The sequence below is a fragment of the Talpa occidentalis genome, unplaced genomic scaffold, assembly GCF_014898055.3.
Source record: "Talpa occidentalis isolate TD23 unplaced genomic scaffold, MPIMG_talOcc4v2.1 talOcc4.16, whole genome shotgun sequence".
Lineage (NCBI taxonomy): Eukaryota > Metazoa > Chordata > Mammalia > Eulipotyphla > Talpidae > Talpa > Talpa occidentalis.
The window spans coordinates 13260762-13282530 of NW_023601653.1; the positions used below are offsets into that span (position 1 = coordinate 13260762).

A 21769-nucleotide genomic window follows, 5' to 3' on the forward strand; every position below is an offset into this window, starting at 1 on the left:
CCCAGAGCAAAGAAGAAAGTAACCTTAGCAAACACACTATCAAAACTGACACCTCCAACCTTGTTCCCATTCCTATCAGGCCCCTTGCCATTAAGTATGATGTGCAAATTTGTTTTTTCCTAAGGATCTGCGTGTTCTATTCACTTCTACAACTGCAGTGCCAGTTGCACAGTTTACTCGGTAACTGTTTAACAAACTGGAGAAAAACCCTGGAAGTGCCCAATTATAGACTTTAGTTTCTACAGGAAACATACACATGACTGAGATTATGTCCCTCTAATATGTATCTCCTTAATTGCTTAAATGTACCCAAAACAAAACAAAACAAAACAAAACAAAAACAAACCCACAACACCAAGCCAAAACAACCCTCACAATATAGATTTCAGTGTCAGTCAATGTCTTGGAGGATCTGAAAGATACAAAAAAAGTAAATGTGTAACTTAGCTCAAACACATAAATGTAGAACTTTAACTCACTTAAGCAATATTACTGTGCAATAATTCATTCATGCTGTGCAGCACTTCAACGAATTCTTTGGACTTGTCCAAGAATTTAAAAAAAAAAAGGTTTAACACCTCACTATCTAATGAACTGTGAAATTGCATAAATGATCCTTTGAGTTACTGATTGTTGATTTAGGGGTAAGTCATTATTACTGAGTAATTTCTAAGTTAGCCAAAAAGAAGACTTGCAGAGGGGTTTATAAAACCTGTAATCTTTCATGCCTCAATATGTCTCCATATAAAGTTACTATCATTCACTACAAGTCATATACTCAAATTCTCACAGTTCTCCCTACAGCTGTGAAGCTCTCATATATAACACACAGAAAGAATTTTCCAAAACCTCTTTTCAGCTACCACTCTTGCCCCACAAAGCAAAGTGACTTTTTTTTTTTTTAAAACAGCAAACAGACCTTATCACTCCCCGGTCAACCTCTCTGAGGTTTCCTAGTACACTTCAAAGTAGATCCAGCTCCTCACCACAGCCCCCAACTTCCCTCTTGACCTTATCTTCTTGTGCTTGAGCCTCCTTGACCGTCTGTCTGCACCGAGAATGTACCAAGACTGTGCCCCTCTCAGAGACGCGGCGAGTCTGGTCATTGTTGCTACCTGAAACGTTCTTTCAGTGGTTGGGTAGGCGTAAGCCTGAACAGCACCTCCTTAGAGAAGAACCTGATTACCCAAGTAAAGCAGCACCCACCTACCCACAGTCTGGTCACTTCCTATCACATTTCCTTATTTTATTTATTTTTTTAAAGATTTATTTATTTATGCATACAAGATCTGGGGTACAGGCCAGAAGTGTGGGGGGTGAGAGGATTCACCGGAGACAGAGTGGGGAGAAGAACAGGCAGATTGACTAAAATACACTGCTGAGGGGAGCAGCAGGTGAGTCAGGAGAGGTCTGCTGCGCCATGTGGGTCATTTCCCTGGCCAGGGATCCAACTCATGCTGCAGTGGCTGCGGATAGCTTCATAGGTTGTGTCTTAACCCCTTGTGCCACCAGGGAGGCCCCACATTTCCTCATATTACAGAAATTTTTTACATTGACATATCTCTATTTAACATACTTATACTTCCCTCTAATTTAGTGAATATATGGAGAAGCGGAGGGTGAATTAACAATTGTTGAAGGAGGGCCTCCCTGGTGGCACAAGGGGTTAAGCACCACACTATGAAGCAATCCGCAGCCTCTGCAGCACGAGTTCGATCCCGGCTGGCCAGAGAGAAACCCACATGATGCAGCAGACCTCTCCTGACTCACCTGCTGCTCCCCTCAGCAGTGTATTTCAGTCAGTCTGCCTGTTCTGTTCCCCAGTCTGTCTCTGGTGAATCCTCTTACCCCCCACATCTCTGGCCTGTACCCCAGCTCTTGTATGCATGAATAAATAAATCTTTAAAAAAAAATGTTGAAGGAATGAAAGCATGAGGAAAACAAAATGGTGCCTACTAAAATGGAGTTGTATTCTAAATCTCTGGATCTTGCTAATCAGAGAATCTCATTTCATTATTAATAAAGATTTATATCCAAACAGCCCAAAGCCCAAAGAAGTAGCAAAAAAATTCTGGCTGTCTGTTTTCAGTTGTCATGATCATATTTGAGACAGTTCTCCTGGCAGATCTATCAATTAATGAATTAATTTTAGTTAAAAATTTGCCTATTCCTCAATAACTGAGAATAAACAGCAAATCTGAGTATGGATCTTCACTTCAAGTCCCATTTTCTCTAAGAAGGACTTCAAGTCCAAAAAGACATTAAGTTTCCTAAACCCAAAGACTTTAAGTTATGTTCACAGATCTGTTTCAAAAGAATGCACATATGCCGTCCTGGATACAATTTAGACATTTTTTATTGAGCACCGAGTCATGAAGTCTCATGGTGAATATTGTCTTACCCAATCTTGTTGCTTATTTTTATTTAAGACTCTGCACTTACAGCAGGCTAGTATTTAGTTTTAAAAGAACTCTGGAAAACCCATCTCAAAATAACAAGGATGGTGGTAGCAGTGGCCTATTCATTCTCCATTCACTCTGGATAAACAAGAGTTGGAAGATGTCCCACACCTGTAGACTTGAAATTAAAACTTAAGATGCATCAGCTCAGCCATTGGTGACTGATTTTTGAGACTGCCAACAGAACTAATTTATCCCTTACCATTTTGCCTCCTTTTTTTCCCCCCCTCAGTAACATCTTTTTTTTTTTTTTACAAAGACAAAAGAAAGAATATTTTTAATGTTTAGTCCTCCCCCATAACACAATCCTCATACTGATTAAACGCTGAGATTTTTTAAATTCAGCACTTTTATACAAGATATACTTCTTCAGAATTATAAATACTTTGACTTATACCATCAAAGTCCCTTTAAGCTCCAGTTTGCAATGTCATAATTGCCAATGTGATTTATTTTTTTTAATATTATTTAAATTTTATTTTTATATTCCCCTTACAATTACAACCCCCTTATTTTGACCCCAAGCCCTCCTTTCCCCGCCCCCCACCCCCTAGAGTGTCTCTGGTTCATAGTTGTTTGTTGATTTTGATATTTTCTTTCTTATAGTTATTCTTTTTCCTGGTCCCTTATTTAAGTTTTCTAGATTCCTGCTATGAGTGAGACCATCCGGTATTTTTCTTGACCTACTAAACACAGAGCTTCCATACGATCCAGCAATTCCACTACTAGGTATTTACCCAAAGGACACAGAAACATCAATTCCAAAGAACACCTGCACCCCTATGTTTATAGCAGCACTATTTACAATAGCTAAGCTTTGGAAACAGCCCAAATGCCCAAAAATAGATGACTGGATCAAGAAGATGTGGTACATATACACCATGGAATATTACTCAGCATTCAAAAAAGATAAACACATGCAATTTGCAGCAACGTGGATGGAGCTGGAAGGGATCATGCTCAGTGAAATAAGTCATTTTGCCTCCTTTTAAAATATACACTTGATATAATTTATGTTTTCTAGCTATATACAGATACTTACAACAATGAAGATTCTCATTATATAGAAGACGGCTTTAAAGAGACACTTTCCATGGGTTTTTTAAGAAAGATTTAACCCAGAAGGATATCAGATGCTCAGGCTCCAACCCACTCCCCAAGTATAAGACTCCTATTAGCTCAAGAAAAGAGTATCTACAATGAATCTCTCACCTTTTCTCTTTGGTCAAGGATCTGTGACACAGTCGCTGTCATGCAGAGCAGTATCTGCAAAATCTTTGGTAAGTAAGCACTGATCAAATGACTAATATTCTTCAATACTATTTCAAGGCTATTTAAGACACCATGCTGACGCCCTAAGGGAAGAACTCTAGACAAATCCAAAACTTCTACCGCTTCAATGACTGCAGAACGGCATTCTCCTGGCGAAACAGAGAGGAAGAGAGATTCCATGTTACCTTTTTTAATTACAGCTTCCTTTCATTTCCCTCAATAATATGGCATTTTCTTTTGTTACAATGATTTGTGGGTGATAATGTACTTTATCTTTTTTTTTTTTTAAAGATTTATTTATTTATTTATTCAAGCACTGGGTACAGTCAGAAGTGCGGGAGGGTGAGAGAATTCACCAGAGCCAGAGGGGAGAGTAGAGCAGGCAGATTGATGAGGTACACTGCTGAGGGGAGCAGTGGGCAGCAGGAGAGGTCTGCAAGCCATGTGGGACCCTCGCCCGGCGGCCGGGGATTGAACCGGTGCTGCAGAGGCTGCGGGCAGCCTCGCAAGCCAGCACTCAACCGCTGCGCCAACGGGGAGGCCCCATAATGCACTTTATCTTAAAGTGTTTTTTCTCTTTTTTATTCTTATCATTTATCCAACATTCTAGTCATGATAGGTGTTACTGTCGTCATTTTATAGAAGAGGAACTGAGGACTGAAGTAAGGAACTTGTGACAGAAGTCTCTAAACCTAATTCTGAGCCTATTTAGATTAGGCGTCAAAACCTGAGTTACTAGTAGACTTTTATTCCACTGAACAAAGTCCCATATATTTTTCTCACTCTCAGCTTTCATTGAACTATGCTGAGGTTAGCAGCTGCATAAAAAATGTCCTGTTACATAATAACCTGAAGGTTGAGAATCAAATGTTCTATTTCTCTTGTAGCCCTGGTGAATAAATAAAACAATAGTTCCTTATAAATAGCCGCCAAAATGACTTCAGAATTTACTTGAAAGACTTGAATTATTACTGTTTGAGCTTCACTTCAAACTGACATGAGATCATGAGTGTCTTGACTCATACTACATTCAAATGGTGCATCTACAGAGTATCGTTTACAGTTACCCTCTCACAGTGGAGGTTATTTATTACACCAAACAAAAAGTTTTGTGTTCATTAGAGCCAACTTCCTTCACAGGATGATATTATACTGAATGAAACTCTTTTAAACAACTGGATCCATTATCATAGAAAAAATATAGACAAATGTAACACAGTACCCTATAAATATGTACTTTTGTCTAATGCAATTATAGAACTGAAACAGAGGTTTGGTAGTCAGAAAGATCTGGGTTCTCATCCAATGTCCACCATTTTATAGTTGAGTGGCCATGGGTAAAATGCTTACCTCTCTAAGACTCACTTGCCTTATTTGAAAATGAGGACAGTCAAGTAATGTGGTTGTTTTTAAGGATCGACTTAGTTATATATAAAGGGACCCATCATAATGTCTCACATACAGTAAGCACTCAATAAAGGTTAGCCATTATTGGCAGTAGTAATTACTAACACTGCATGCCAGAGAATGTTTCACAGAGCATTACAGCTCATTGTGTACATTTATTATCTCTTCTTCATTTAGACTGTGAGGATGGGGCAGAGATTATAATTACCTATTTTTCTATTTTCACAGGAGGTATTCAACATATCACTATTCAATTAAGGATAACCCGGGGGTGGGGGGTGGGGGGGGGCCTCCCTGGTGGCGCAGCGGTTGAGCGCTGGGTTGAGAAGCTGCCTGCAGCCTCTGCAGTGCAGGTTCGATCCCCGGCTGCTCCCTGGCCATAGGAGGAGGGTGCCAAATGGTGCGCAGACCTCTCCTGCTGCCCGCTGCTCCCCTCAGCAGTGTATTTCGTCAGTCTGCCTGTTCTGTTCCCCACTCTGGCTCTGGTGAATTCTCTCACCCTCCCACGCTTTTGACTGTACCCAGTGCTTGCATAAATAAATAAATAAATCTTAAAAAAAAAAAAAAAAGTGACTCATGGATCATGGACTCATAGGCAATTAAAAAAAAAAGAATAACCCGGGAATGAAAAAATGCCAAGACAATTAAGACTAACTTAGCAGCAGGCTTATATTTCTTAGAAGAAACCTATTCATTGTATGTGGCTAAGTACTTGCCATTTTCAAACACCTAAATGCACAACAGAAAAAAATATGCATTTTCCTAATCAAGGGATTACTGGCACATGAATGCTGATAAGCCTCAGGATCAGCTGTGAGCTCCATCTAATTCTACCAAAGCTTAAAAAGAATGGCATTTCAGCAAAACGACCAGCATCAAGATTAGAAGGAGTAATTCTACTCCAAAGACTCTAAGAGCAGCAGAAACCTGGCCTGACACATTAAGTCCCAGTTAACAAGATGTATTTGGAGTGGGGTAGCTGACACCCACCGTTCTTGAAGTGCTTCACAGGTTCAAACAGCAAGTCCAAGAATATCTGTATCTCCTCTGGCTGGGTTCCCGCCAGGAACCTCAAAACAATGGACATGCGGGTGCCTGAAGCCGACTTCCCCTGGGTTTTACTCCCAGTCTTGTTCTTCATTCGGCCATACAAAATTCTAAATAGTCAAAAGAACATTATCTGCTTGCATATTAATCCTCAAACAAATCCTTTTTTTGTTTTCCCAAAAGGCTAGAATAGCAACACAACATATTTAAATTGATATAGAACATGGAAGAATGGAAATAGAAATAAAATATTTAACATAGATGTCTAGAAAAATAACCAAGAAAACAAGGCTAAGGGAAGCAGGAAGAAGGAAATAATAAAGATTACGGCCAGAAGGAGGTTCTTTGTAGAAGAAAAAAGCAATAAAACAGGCAGACCAAAGGTAAGCCTACGCAAGAAGAAATGAATACAAGAATATATAAACGGAATAGAAATAAAATAAGAGAATACATTGTAGGTAAAATAAGGAAACTGCAAAGACCTCAGTTAAGGGGGTCATTTTCTGGAAAAAACACAAACATAAATAAGCATAAGGAAGCTAAGAAGAAAACTCATATAGACCAGTAGTCATGGGAAAATATAGAGCCCACTTAGTTTTTACATGTCAATTTTTAAAACCTTCAAGAAAAAATAATTTCAATACTATAAAGTTTCTTAGTATAGAGAAGAAAGGAAATAGTTCTTTCCATTAATGAAGGTGGTATAACTGTGATATTGAAAAAGTACAAAAATAAAACTATATACCAATCCTGTTTCATAAATATAAAACAAAGCATTTTTAAATTCAGAATCCAGGCCTGCACTGAAACAATATTAAAGTCAAACAAGGATCATCCCAGGAATGCTGAGTCCTTAGCAAAGTCTATTACATGATGTAAATCAATGACACACAGGAAAAAGTTAATGCGATCATTTTCATACATGCTCCTAATAAAATTCAACAACCATTCCTGACAATATACTTTAGTCAATATACCTAGTCAAAAAGGCTACTTTTTAAAATATGACAAAACTTTTGTCTTAACATTCAGAATTCAAAGACAGTTTTCAAATTTTTTATATTAGGATTCCTTTATCCTCTTAATTATTGAGGTATCCAAGGAGCTTTTCTGCAATTTTATTTATTTCATATTCAACATAATTAGATTTCTCAGAGGCCCAGTTTAAAAATTAGTCAGAAGAAAACACAAAATGAAAGATTTCATTAAAACCGTTGAAAAAAAATCCTAATACTAATATTTACCACTGTTGTGATCAACTCTTAAAAAATCTTTAATCATGCCATTTGCAGCAACATAGATGGAGCTAGAAAGGATTATATTAAATGAAATAAGGACAAAGACAAAATATGGAATGGTTTCACTTATATGTGGAATGAGAAACCAAAAGAAGGTCAAAGACAAACTTTAAAACCTTGAAAGCTGACTGTACTGACTGTAGATCTGTGGTATCCAGGATTGGGGGCAGGTTGGGGAGGGGGGGTGCAAAGAAGGAGAAGGGGGGCTAAGGAGGGGGTGGGGAGAGCACAATGAGGATCACACATGAGAGGAGAAATCCTCTCCTGTTAAAATAGTAACAGGTATGTGAAACAATGGTATTTCATTCAAAAAAAAAATTAGTTTTTCATGGTATAAATACCTCATCAGAATAGGAAACAGATCTGCTCGGTGGGCTGTTTTCACTACTGTGTTTTCTTCTGAAATGCCAAAATGCACTATCTCTTCCTTAAAACTTCTGTCTTCAAGCAATCGTTGTAAGTTTTCTCTTTAAAAATAGAACACAAATCATCACTTAATTAACAACATTAAAAAAAAGGCTAGATGGTCCTCCCCGGTGGAGCAGCGGTTGAGCGCTGGGTTGTGAAGCTTCCCGCAGCCTCTACAGCGCCGGTTCGATCCCCGGATGCTCCCCGGCCACCAGAGGAGGGTCCCACATGGCGCGCAGACCTCTCCTGCCACCCGCTGCTCCCCTCAGCAGTGTACTTCAGTTCTTCTGTCTGCTCTGCTCCCCGCTCTGGCTCTGGTGAATTCTCTCGCCCTCCTGCGCTTCTGACTGTACCCAGTGCTTGTATAAATTAAAAAAAAAAAAAAAAAAAAAGGCTATGCATTAAAGCAAAATGTAAAAAAACAGGTAGTGAAAAAATAGTCCACATAGTGGTGGACAACTGCAAAGGAAAATCTTTATAAAACTATCTTCCAAAATGACAGGTTTTCAAATTCTAAAAGTTAAAAAGGGATTAAAAGGAGTTAGACTTAGTCAATAATTCAGCTTATTAAGGGTTGAATTAAGAACTTTTCTTCAGTTTTTGCAGTAATTATGATTCTCTAAGTAATCACCAAGATTTTATGGTAAGGAGAAATAATATAAACTTCTCAACATATACTTATCAATTAATTTTCTCTTTCTTACCTTATTACCTGAGTAGTACTCTTAGCAAATATACGTTTAGTTTTCATTTGTTACCTAAAAATAGCATTACAACTACCTTACAAAGAGAAAAATGCCCCTAGGCCTTCACAAAATTATTTTAGAAGAGGTTCTCAAATAGAAAAATAAAAATCAGCTAAAGATTTGCTTCAAACAACTTACCTGTAAGGGAGGAGATGTGGATGCTTATATGTCATTATGCAATCCAGGGTCATTTTTTGCACTGTTTGATCTTGATGTAGTAACAACTAAGAAAGATATTTTATAGAATAAATTGTTAGAGGTCACACACATCCCATGGGACAGTAATTTATTTGTTTTAATTTGCTAAAATAGATTACTAGAACCTACATTTTTAGATGTGGATTAAAGTTGATTTTCCCTGGAGATAAAGGAGGAAGAACAGAGTACGTGTAAAGACAAAAAATGGAAACAAAACTCTGACACCCAGACCCCTGGGTTTACGTCTTTTGCCCAAAGCCACTGCCTATATGAATCGGGATTTACACCAGCGGGGTTGGTCCTGTTCAGAGAGGCTCCTTCCACCCTGTGAGGGTAATGGCAGTCATCAGATGCCAGGGAGGGGACCCGGCTCCGAGGCTTCTCTGATCAGCCAGTGCAGAATTTTATGCCCACGGACAACTGCGACTTGTGAGTTCTAGCTTCATAAACAAGCTACAGCCAATTATGGGTAGCAGATAGACTCATTTTCACTTAAGAAAATTTTAAGTGAGAAAGAAAATTTCCTCTTCTCAGATTGCTTAGAAGGTTCACCAATGTTTACTTTGCTTCTGACATTAAATTTTTCTTGTAACTGTTTTCTGGAATTCAGGGTCAGAAATTGTCATCACTATTCCAACTACCGAGCATTCTGAAATATTAGTGCTCTACAAGGCTGACTTACCTAGAAGTGACAAGTAGCCAGTTGCTCTTGACACAATACCTACTACTTCCTAAAAGCTAATTCCCATGATATAAATACTCACAGCTAATATAACCAATCAATGTTCTGTCACCCCAAATTTTTTTAAATTCATTGAAATTGATAATGTCTGAAAATATTCCTCAAGATACAGGAAATTATGTCTTAAATAAAAAAAACTTACTTAAAATGTAGGCACAGGACCAATTCAAGAATTAATGAAAACTAAGTTATTTTGGGAAAGGACATGCTAGAGAATAAAGTTCATAAAGAATTATAATGGAAAGAATTTATTTTACTTACCTGAAGATAAAGCTCATATAATTTGGACTCTAGATATAAGGCCCGTGGATTTGAAAACTTTGAGAAAACTTGCAAATGAGCAATTAACTGCCTAAAAAATGAAAACAAAACAAAACAGTGAGGTCACTACAGAATTAAAGAGCAGACATTATTTCGAGGTAATAGTTCCCATCCATTTTAATGTCACCAACAAGTCCTCTAAACACTGACTCAGTCTCACTGTTAATTACACAAACAAGCTTTACTTATTTACATTTAGGAAATTATTCTCCAGGAATACCAAGTCTCAGGCAGGCCTATTCCTGAAATCCAGGTTACCCACATCCCAGAAAATCACTTGGGATAGCGTTAGAAAGGTTTAAATTAAACCCCAAGAAGAATGAAAGGCATTTAAATAGTAATACAGTCCCAAGTGAAACACAGATGGCTCCTTATATGGTTTCCAAGCAGTAGACAGGAAAGTGGTGGAATAGATTCTTTCCCACTTTGATATAATATAAACATTGAGTCAGGAACAGAGGCCCGTGTTTAGGGAACCATGGCCCACGCCTACAAAGAAGGAAGAAAGAGCAACATGGGCTGTTGAAATTTGAGGATGTGCCTCCCAGCCCATTACATTGTCTGTAAGGAAGAGCTGATGAGAGCTCCTCCTACATTTGCTGACTCAGCTTCCCAGTCCACAGACTCTCTGAGACTTTAAAAATACTGGAGAAAACAGTTTTCTCTCTGGGTATAATTCATGCCTGACTCGGGACAGCTGACTAATGTCTCAGTCTCAGTTTCCTCATGTTAACAAGGACTAGGTTTTCTGTGAGGATTAAATGAAAGAAGACAAGTTGTGGGCCACTACACCTAAAAGTTTATCCAACAATTAATTGTCCTGCTCCTGGACAAAGAAAGATCACTGTGAAAATTCTTCCAGTTAACAGAGAAAAAATAAGCTGGAAATTATGACCTCCTCAGATACTGTCGAGAAACAGGGACAAGTCTAGCACCAGTGTTTATAGTTCACTAAAACATCTGGTTAGTCTTACTTGTTAACTTGATTAAGTCACAGTACCCAGGGGTCGTGGGTAAAGTATTTTGTAGATGCTGTTGACATGCAGAATTAACTTTAAATAAAGGAGATTACCCTCAGTGATGTGGATGGGCTTCACCCAAGCAGACCTGAAGAGCAAAACCAGATATTTCCCAGAGAGGAAGACATTTCGCCACAAGACTACAACATAGGATTCCTATGAATTTCAGACTCGAGAAATCATCAAATCCTGCCTGACTTTGCAGTCTGCAGTCTTACCTTATAAACTGTAGACCTGCCAGCTCCCATAATCACGTGAGTCAATTTCTTATAAACTTTTAAAACGTTCTGTTGAAACATCCACTTGTTCCCTCAACATTAACTATTTTTATAGCCCTTCCCTTTTTGTAGCCTTAAAGAGCCAAAGAGAACAGGAGCTAATTCATATGTTTTCTATAAATACGTGCCAATAACATTGCCTCATGAAGGATTTTAAACTTGGGATTATGAGTATATTAAGATGGTTCCAAAAGCACGATCATCAATTTACTTGTATTTTCTTTCTTTTTTTTTTAAGTTTTTTTTTTTTTTAATATTTATACAAGCACTGGGCACAGTCAGAAATGCGGGAGGGTGAGAGAATTCACCAGAGCTAGAGTGGGGAGCAGATTAGGCAGAAGGACTGAAGTACACTGCTGAGGGGAGCAGCAGGCGGCAGGAGAGGTCTGTGCGCCATGTGGGACCGCCCTCCGGTGGCTGGGGAGCAGCAGGGGATCGAAATGGCGCTGTAGAGGCTGCAGGCAGCTTCCCAACCCAGTGCTCAACCCCTGAGCCACGGGGTGGGGGGGGGGGGACGGGGCGCGTGGGGGCCCTGCTTGTATTTTCAATGATGGTGTATGAAAGTAACAGTCTAGGTTTGTCTGTCAGGGGCAGAAAAGTCAATGATGAACACACAGCTCATGGGCATAGCTGACTAAGAACAAAAGTGTTAAGATAACACAGTAGCATGAATCCACGGACTCTCTTACACCCCACTTTAGCCAGGTTTCAAGGAAGCTGGAATAACTTCTGAAAGCACAATCACTTTTTTTTGAAGGTTTCTAATAATGTAAGTAAATGAATAACCTAGAGAATAAGAAAATGGAAGAGCATGAAAAAATAAAGTAACCTGCATCTGACAGTCAAAAGGCAAAGTAAAGTGCTGATATAAGAGAGGAGATGTTCCATTATATGTTCCCTCACCACACATAAGTGCCTCCCTGGTGCTGACAAAACGAATGACAAAGGTCAAAGAGCATTTAAGTGTTCTCATCTACAAAAAGGAGCTAAGGTTAGATGGCGCCCAAGAGTCCCCTCAACTCTTTAACACTCTGTGGCTAAACAAGAAAAAAAAAATCGTAATAAGCAAACAACCAAAAATCTCAGAAGACTGACAATTTTTGGGGGGTTGTAAAAGAAAATAAGAGGACGATGCAGCACTTAAACAATCACTGTCTGAGCAGTTCATCTTGTCCAAGGCTGTCTTGCATTAGGCCCTGTAAGGAACGTGCCTCCAGGGTCTTTCAGTTGCACAGAACTTACTTTGCTGCAGCTCTTCTTGTCTTTTTCTTTTGTGAGGGTTCCTCTTGGGGGACCACCTCTTCCTCCAGCTCCTCCAACTCCTCTCCAGCAGCAGGCTCCTCTTCCACTGCTTCCTCCTCTGCTACCCCTTTGGTTTTTCTTAGAAGATTCTGGGTTGGAGCAACTTGCAGATCTGCTGGGTAATACTCATTGCTATATTGTAAAGAGAGTGATACGAGATAGATGAAGCTGAAATGTTCATTCCTGTCCATGACAGACTACAGCCACGATTCACAGAATTGGACAATGAGGGATATTAGAGGCAAGTCAAGCCTCTTCTGTAGTATTCTCTTTTCCTTTTTTTTGCTCAGCTCCTCTTTAAGTACCGTGTTTGACAATTCAATCACTAACTGCAGAAGATGGCCCCTTTCATCGCTATGCTGTTGAACAATGCCTTTTTAACTCTATGCATAGCATGTTTGCTCCTTCTTTAAAATAAGGTAAACCACACAAGCCACTTCCTAAGGGTGATGAGCACAGAGTGAGTGCTCATCCATTAAGTGTCACCTATCACTGGGATGTTATTGCCATTGCCAGCTTTTTGTTCCGGCTTCTGGTTTGGCTCTCCTTGGAAAATGTTTGCTGAAGATGCACAACTTAGTTCTAATATCAAATTATTTGAAACATTTTTAGAAATAGAAATTCCTAGCTAAAAATAAAAAGCCCATGATATAGTTCATTTGGATAATTTGTAATAGCATTAGTTACAGTAACTGGTGTCAACTAGCCTTAATTCAAACATTTTCAAAAATGGCGTATCTTTAGCTTTTAAATCTTCTTAAACTCAGAGGCCCACTTGGACTTACAGGCTCCTCTCACCACCCCCAACCCATGCATTTTGTACTATTAGAGAAAAGTCTTATCCTTAGGCTAAAGGTCAACCTACGTCTTTTGTCAGGAGAAAACTTGGAAAACTAATATGGTAGGAAATTCATATACCATTAACACCATTAATGCCAGCTCACCTACGTGTAGGCTTTTGCAATTCATATAACAACTGACAAACATTTTATCTGATCTTCAAAACAAGACAAAGATGCTAAATATCACTGTCCTCATTCTATAAATAAAGCCCAAAGAATATATGAAAAAAGAAAATCGTTACTCTTTCATAGCTGGCTCTACCAACATGCCTGCATCTTTGTTTATAACCTTTGCCAGAATGAATTATTCACGCAAACCTTTTCACTCATGCACCAGGTCCTATCTCCTTGTACCCATTCAAAGCTATGCTCTAGAAATTTTATCCCTTCTCCTGCATTACGAATCTTCCCTCTCCTCTGGATCATCCACATCAGCATTATATAAATACATGCTGTTTAAATCCTAAATAGCAGCCCCACCAATTAGTGCTCCCTCCACATCCTCTCCCTCCCTATCTCCCTCTACCTAGTCTGGGCTTGTTTTTGTTTTTTCGTTTTGTTTTGTTTTTTGATAGAACTGTTCATACTTGCTGTTTCTCTTTTTCTTCTCCAGTTTTCTTAAGATTCTTTTAATCAGGATTTCATCCCTACCAGGTTAACTTAAGTAACTCTCACTCACGTCATTTCCAAAGTCCACCAATAATTCTTATTATTCACATGACTGAAAGTTCCGACACACGTGATGCAACTGATTACTCGTTCCCTGAAATATTCTCTTCCAGGACTACTAAGTGGTCTCGGTTCTTCTATCACTTTTCCTGGCCTCCTTAACTGGTTCCTTAGTCTCCCAACTTCTAAATAGCACTGTCAACCCTTAGAAGTCCTCTCTCTCTACAGTCACACCCAGGTGACCCAGGTGTGGCTTCATTCCATGTCTCATGCATCTACTGGTATGTCTCAAATGTATTATCTTTAGACCAAACCTTTCTCCTGAACTTTAAACTCTAAATTCAGCTGTCAACTTGACATTTCTGCTTAGATGTCTGCTTCGAGTTCCAAAGTTGACATATCTAAAAATGAACTATTGATCTCCACAAAGTTGCACACTTCTGCAATCTTCCCAATCTCAGTAAATGGTAGACTCTCTTGTTTGTGTTACCCAGGATAAAACCCTAGAGATATCCTTGATTCCTCCCCTCCCCCTCCCTGTACAACACCCTCCACCTGATCTGGAGGCAAGTTCCACAGGTTAATCTAGTTGCAATTCTTCAAAAATACATGCTGTTGATTTGAAAACCTTCAGTAAAAAACAGAACAAAACAAAACCACCTCCAGAATCCAACCACCTCTCATTATCTGCACTATCACAGCCCTGCCAATTCACCCTCATTTCTTGCCTGGATTTTTGAGGCCTCCTAATTAGCTTCTCTGGTCCCACCACTGTCACCCTACAGTCTATTCTAAGAAGTTAGAAAAATTCTTAAGAAAACTGAAGCCATGTCACCCTTCTGCTGGAACCTTCCTGTGGTTTCCTATTTCACTGACAGTGAAAACCAAAGACCTGCTATCAATTAAAGACCCTCTGCAATTCGGTCTCTGTTCACATCTGCCCTTGTCTCCTGTTCCTTTCTTTCTGGAGCACAGCGCCATAAAAGGTCAGACATCCTTGCTGTTCCCTGAACAAGCCTGCTTCACTAGCCCCACAGCATTTTCCGGCATAATGAAAAAGTATTGGTAGACATATGTTTTGTTGATTAAGTAGTTTTACATACACCACACCCATTCTTCTTATAGAGTTTTTAAAAAATCTGACCCTCACACAGCCCATCTAGTCAAAATAAAACAGAAGTTTCTTGTTATTTTTTAAGAATACATTCCTCAGCATCATGGGAAACATTCAAGAGTTCAGAAAAGAGTGAATGGGGTTGGGATTGGGTTACGGGAAAATACTTCTAAGCCCCAGGCAGGTGATGAAACAACAAACAACAGGGCAAGGAATAACAAGGCCTTTGTCCATTGATCTAACTTGGTATGGCCCTTGTTAATTTGTGCACTGGAATTTGTTATTAATGCTTAGTGTAAAATTAAGAGGTAAACGAAACTAGTTTAGTCCTTATCTGACTGAGCAGGTGCTTTGTAGATGTGCCAATGATTTAGAATTCCATCACGAACTCTGTCAATTTGGCAGCTTAATACTTAATACTTACCATGTCTCTCTCACACCCTATCAGGGACACAGTTCTAAAAAAGAATACTTACTTGATAAATCTCAAGAAAAGTGGGGTAAGCTCCCTGGATCTTGGCTCAACCCTCTCAGGGAATTTTGCCAGACCTTGCCAGAGCAAAAATCGGAAGTTGGTATAGTCCAGTCTTTCCTGGCAGTCAGTTTTCAATGCCAACTGCTTGCAATAAAGAGCTCCAACTTCTCCTTCCTGAGTCTGCTCCCAACTTTCGTCTCTGATAGATTTCTCATCTCTTCTATCATTTTGCAGCTCTTTCTCTGCAAGAAAAAAGTCATCAGAACCACTAGAGACATGGCGACACTTGTTCTATGTGTTTCCTCAAGGTGGGGTATTCCCTTTTCTATTAATATAAGGAAACAATAAACCATATCCAAAGGTTATCAAAGACATTTGTTTCCGATTTCATGGTGATTAGACAGTCAGAATCAAACAGCTCAAAAACCACTTTGCTTTCCGTGTTACCTCACATCCCCTTAACATACCAGCATGGGAAGCTGCTTTTTCTAGATGTTCATAGTAGACTTTCCAAAACTGCTTATTTTCCATTTCATGTGCATGAGAACTAAGAGAAAAGATCACAAAATAAAGTGTGTGGTATGATCCTTATTTTGAGATTATAATGGAGGGCACACAAGATACATTCCCAATCTGACAAAAAGCCAGAGTTGACCATCTGAAGATAAATGTTGACAAAAGGAATTTTCTTTTTAGGTATGAGGCACAACAAATGTACTTTCTCCATGATTGTTGAGGTTCTTTTTAGAGCTAAAGGGATTTTGAACACTAGACATTAAAGGTTTTAAAAGGTCTGATTTTCAAATTAATGTTTGGCTCAATAATTTAATACCTATAATTTTGTGGAAGGAGTATTCAATACCTTGTCATTGCAAAAAAAAAATTAATACAGAGGTATCATATAAAAGAGAAAGCCCTTCAAAATTATTTCACTATACAAAAAGCTATACAATAACATTTGAACTACTGAAATATTTGGCATTGGAGTGATTAGTGTTTAGTTTTTCATCACTTTATCCCACAAAGGATTTAATGTAGCTGTCAGTACTGTAAATACCCATTCATTTAAATCACACCTAGATGGACCTACTTACCTTATGAGTTCAATAACAGGGTCCCAGAGTGGACTGAAGTTAACATATAACATGCCTAATAAGTAACGAAGCGGCACCTGTAATTATAAAACTCTTTAGAAAATGGGTTTTGAACAACAGTAGAATGGCACTGAATACAGATAACCTGACTAAGGATATCTTAAGGTTTAGGAAGAAACTGGTGCTTTTAGAAGAAAGATGGCTGTATCAACCCGTAACCGAGTATATAATAATTCCCCACCTCTTGCCAAAATGCCACTTGCTATTTAACATAGAAGAATCACTAAAGCAAACCATCTTCATACTCCACATACTCACACATAAATGATATATTTGAATAAAGATTGGACTCAAGATGAAATTCCCTCCAACAAACACTGTCATCATCTAATAGGATAAAACCTGGACAGTATCAGCAAGGCAAGATGCCCAGGAACCCAAGGAAGTAGGCTGTGAATGGAAGCTGAGGCTTGACTTATCAAAACTATGTGTTATCGGAGGTCAGCTCAGAGGATCTAAAGTTGCCTCCGTCATCTTGTGGAGTGACAGTCATTATTATGGGCATCAGCATGTGCTGGGCAGGCATTGTGAGATTTGGAGTTTATTGTTTTGGGGAGTGAGGTGTTTAGCAGCATTTTCTTTTTCCAAATGAAGTGTGTAACATGGGACACTAATATCTGAAACAGGATAAGAGCAGAACTGCTCTGATTCAAAGGGGAACACCTTCATTTGTCTTACTCCTAAAGAGATTTGTGATACATAAAGGGTCAGGGATGGAAAATTCCTGATTAAAAAAAAGAGTAAGGCTGACATCCTAGGGCAGTAAACAAATTTGGAGAATGTCAGGCTTTGAACTTGACATTGAGTTCTCCTGTTGCCACCTAACTTCATCTACTACACACACATTCCGGGGAAGAGCAGATTGCAATTTCTATCTACAGATGAAAAGACTGGTAGAGCTGTCTAACTCAAAGCATCTAAGAGTGCTGGGGATTTGCCTAGTTTTAAAGATATTACTTTTTGTGATTACTTGATATGCTTTTCTTTTCAAAAGTCAGCTAAATGGGTCTTACAGCATAACTTAAAAGAAAAAGGACTCTGTGTTATACCTCCCGTAACGGCCCCTCAGGGACAGTACTCTGCACCACATCATGTCTTAGTTTCCTCAAATGAAGAAGCTTCTCCCTGTAATCATTCACGGTCGCTGGCACGAGTTCTGCTTGGCGTAATATAGCAAAGGCCGACTGGCGGTCCCAGAGCCCGTCATCCTGAACAACCAGAGAAAACCAAGGAGGCAGGGAAGTATTTTGATTTTCTAGAAAGAACATTCAATGTGACCAAAGGTCTACAAAAGAAAAACTGGCATATGTTAATGGTTTAAATTAAATAGGCAACACATTTTTTGGGTAAATGATTCATTTTACCTTGTTGCATTTACTTTTTGGTAGATAATTTAGCTGTAGTGTTTGGCATAGAAATGGTAATAAAAACCAGGAAAGCAAATATCAAAATAACTTAAAGTTAATGGTACCATGTAACCATGAAGAAAAAAAATATATATCTCTTTCATAAATATATCTATCTTTCATATATATATATATATATATATCTTCACTATACAGTTCTACCTTTAATAGAAATGATTTCTATTTCTAGAAGTAGCAATTTGCATTATGGATATATTTCCCTATGCAAAGATAACCTATGTAAGGATGTTTGTTGCAGTATTATTAGAAATGGTGAAAAACTACTGTAGGGTAAAGAAAATATCAGGCTTTTCTGCCCTTTCGCCATCAGGATAGATGATGGATCCTTGTCCTGAATGCATGCCTGATGGCAGGCACCTGGAATAGGGTGTGGGCATAGGTAGATGGGATTCAGCTGAGCTAAGACTGTGCTTTTTAAGGGCGGCATCACGGGGACGCCAGCAGCAGCAGCAGCAGCAGCAGCAGCAGCAGCAGCAGCAGCAGCAGCAGCAGCAGCAGCAGCAGCAGCAGAAGCTGAAAGAGAAGCCGAGAAGCAGCAGAACGAACGCTAGAGAGCCCAGATAGAGTGAAGACTTGCTGGGGGCTGGGAGTCTGGCAGGCCTCCCAGCCCCCCAGCCAGCACTCCTGCCTGCCATATGCCTGGTGAACCCCAAATAAAAAGCCTGCAAAACTACTGAGGACTCTGACTCCTCCTTTACCCGGTCTGCATGGGATCAGAAAACCTGCACTGTGTCCTCTCCTGCCTCTACAACTACAAATAACAGAAATTGGTTAAATAAGATGTATGAAACTCTGGGGTACTAGCCAAACTTTGAAAGAAACGAGCTAGTGGCTTTGTGGGATTTTCTGTAAAAGTATCATTTTGGAAATTAAAAAATATATCAAATTATGTTTTTAAAAAGTATACAAATTGAATAAATTACCCCCATCAGTTCCGGAAGTTTAACTTCGAAGTAGTTTAGGATCCTTATTGTCAAAAGCCGAATCTAGAAAAAGTGACAGGTAAGTTTCCAAATTTAGCCATTAGATAAAATTAACAGTCCATGAGTTCTAAGTTCTACAAAATCAAGAAAAATATATCACTTGTCAGAATAATATATGCTTATTCTACCCCTTATTTCTTATTCAATACTAACCAATACCTTATTCAAATAACAGAAGTAATTAATGACCAGACTAGACTGAAAAGGTAATGCCAAGTTGTTTCTCTGAACCATGATACTATAAGTATCCCATATAAATAAGTGCTGATTAAGTTGACAATTTCACTGAAATTAGAGATTTTTATTTCTAGATAACGTATCAGGAAATTCTTTACACTAGAAGAGCAGCAGAATCACCTACAGAGTGATTTACACAACTGCAGATTTTTCAGTTCAACCCTTGCCAGATTGAATTAGTATTCTGGGGTGTGGGAACCCAGAATTTGTACTTATATAATGCTCCCCAATTAATCCTGCTGCATGCCATCAGTTTGTCAGTCAGTGTTGATCGGATTCAGGTTAGGAACCACCGCTTTAAACAGACATCATCCCACGCAGCATTTTCTGATTAAGGAGCTTGGACAATCCCTGGCCATATACAGAAACAAAATATGAACTGAGAACACACCACAAAACTGTATCATTACCTTAGATATACCACTTGAAATATTGGCTTGTAACTTGGGAAATAATTCCATTAACGCTTCCTCAGAAAGTGGTCCTTTGCAGCCATGTAAGGATAATCTCTGATAATACAGATCAGCCAACAGCAGCACAGATGGCTCCGAAGGAAGCATTCTGCAACAAGGTACTGATTAGACCCAGATGGCACCATACCCAAGTCTAAGACTAGAATTGCAGAAAATTAGCACTGATGGAGAAAATGTAAAGGCGGCCAATAACAGTTTTCCGTAGGCATTGAGCATCATTTTAGAGGAGGGAGCTGAGGCCTACAACAGCAAGTGAGGTGCTCACGACACACAGCTCAGTGGAGTAGAGGTGGGATTAGAATACGTAAAACCTAAAGCTGTCTTTTCAATCCATGCAGGTGTAAATGAGATTGACATTAAGGGGGATAGGTATTTACTATTTATTAAGTGTTTTCCATGTGCCAGGTGCTGTGTTAGAGAGGGAGCTAGTGCAGGACCTGGCATGGGCTCTGGGGTCACTGAGCACCTCTGGTTTGACCCAGTCCTGCCATCTGTCAGCAGTGTGACCTTTGCCAAGCTATTTAACCCATGTGCCATCCTCCTCCAACAAATATTTACTGAGTGTCTATTACATGCCAGTGACTTTTGTGGACATAGCAGTAAACAAAAGACAAAGTCCCTATGCTCCTGGAGTTTATTTTCTGAGGGAGGTAGACAATTATTACATCAACTAATAAATAATGAGTATTTATAGATATGAGTGCAGGGGAGAAAAATGAATCTGGGGAAGGAGGCTGGGGTGTGAGTGGTGTGTGGGAGGTAGAAAGGGAGAGGGGTGGGGGTAAAGAGGGGGCAGTCATAGATGGCAGAGACTGCAGGAAGAGAAGTGAGCCATGGGAAATCTGCAAGAAAGCATTTCAGGCAGGCAGATGGAAGAGTGATGCCTTGTCCCAGACGGTGTGTTTGTCTGAGGAAGGTCAAGGAGACTCGTCCAACTGGGACCCAGTTAACAAGAAAGAGTGGCTGGGAGTGAGGCCAGACGCAGACAGGGATTAGAACACACCAAGAGCCCTACGAGCATGTTAAGGACTCCGGGGTAGAGCAAGGTTTCTCAATAGTGGCACGTTGATAGATAACTCTTTGTTGGGGGGTGGGGGGCAGGTGGGATATTTGAGCATTCTAGATTGTTTAGCAGCATCTTTGGCCTCCGCCCTCTAGATTCAGCCCCCAGTTGTGACAAGCACACTTGTCTCTGGAATCACCCCTGCATTGTTGGCAAAAGTGACATGATCTAGCTCTCATCTCAAAGCGTCAAGAAAACTCAGGAGGTCAATGCAATATTCCAGATAAGAGATGGTGGTTTAGATCAGGGCGACAGCAGGTACTGGGTAGTTAAGATTCTGGGTTCATTTTAGAATTTTACTTTCCCTGTCTGATGAGAACAGTCCTTACATTTCATGGAGCTGTCCTGAGGATTGAATTAAGTAACATTATGTGAAATACTCAGAACAGTGGCTGGCACATAAGGACACAATAAATGCAATTTATGTGCTGCCATCACAGCAGGCATTGTCCACCTTAATATGCATGAGTTAACTAACTGAGCCATACCAAAGTAGGTGGTAGAGACAAGGTTCAAATCCAGTTGTCTTGGCTGTGAAACCTGTGCGCTTAAATAGTAACTAGCACAGTGCTGAGCACAGAGGCTCATTTAAAAATGGAAGCTTATACCTCTACCCTCAAAGTGGATCCAAGCTACCTGGCTGGGAGGCCAGTTGGCCCTTTGCAGGGGACACAGTAATCCCACTCTGTGTTATATGCTCCCTTCTGTTTCAAAAGCTCTACGGTTGCCGTAAAGAGCTCCTACTAAAGAATAGAATATGAGAAATTTAAAAGGAAGGATGAAGAAGGGAATATGTGAGTAGGGTACTAGCAAAGAAAAAACTCTCCTCCTTAAA

General features: G+C 39.5%; 1 protein-coding gene across 1 annotated transcript in view; it reads right to left on the reverse strand.

The window, feature by feature from the left end:
* Positions 1–21769, reverse strand: part of UTP20 (UTP20 small subunit processome component) — an 81943-nt gene that overhangs the window by 39108 nt on the left and 21066 nt on the right. The window contains exons 16-27 of the mRNA XM_037513784.2: positions 19809–19959; positions 19102–19164; positions 17801–17959; positions 16692–16768; positions 16065–16144; positions 15599–15839; positions 12438–12629; positions 9839–9929; positions 8776–8861; positions 7825–7950; positions 6129–6295; positions 3672–3880 (exon numbers count right to left, since the gene is read on the reverse strand). Of these exons, the coding sequence (XP_037369681.1) occupies positions 3672–3880; positions 6129–6295; positions 7825–7950; positions 8776–8861; positions 9839–9929; positions 12438–12629; positions 15599–15839; positions 16065–16144; positions 16692–16768; positions 17801–17959; positions 19102–19164; positions 19809–19959 (1642 nt within the window). The remainder of the gene's footprint in view (positions 1–3671; positions 3881–6128; positions 6296–7824; positions 7951–8775; positions 8862–9838; positions 9930–12437; positions 12630–15598; positions 15840–16064; positions 16145–16691; positions 16769–17800; positions 17960–19101; positions 19165–19808; positions 19960–21769) is intronic.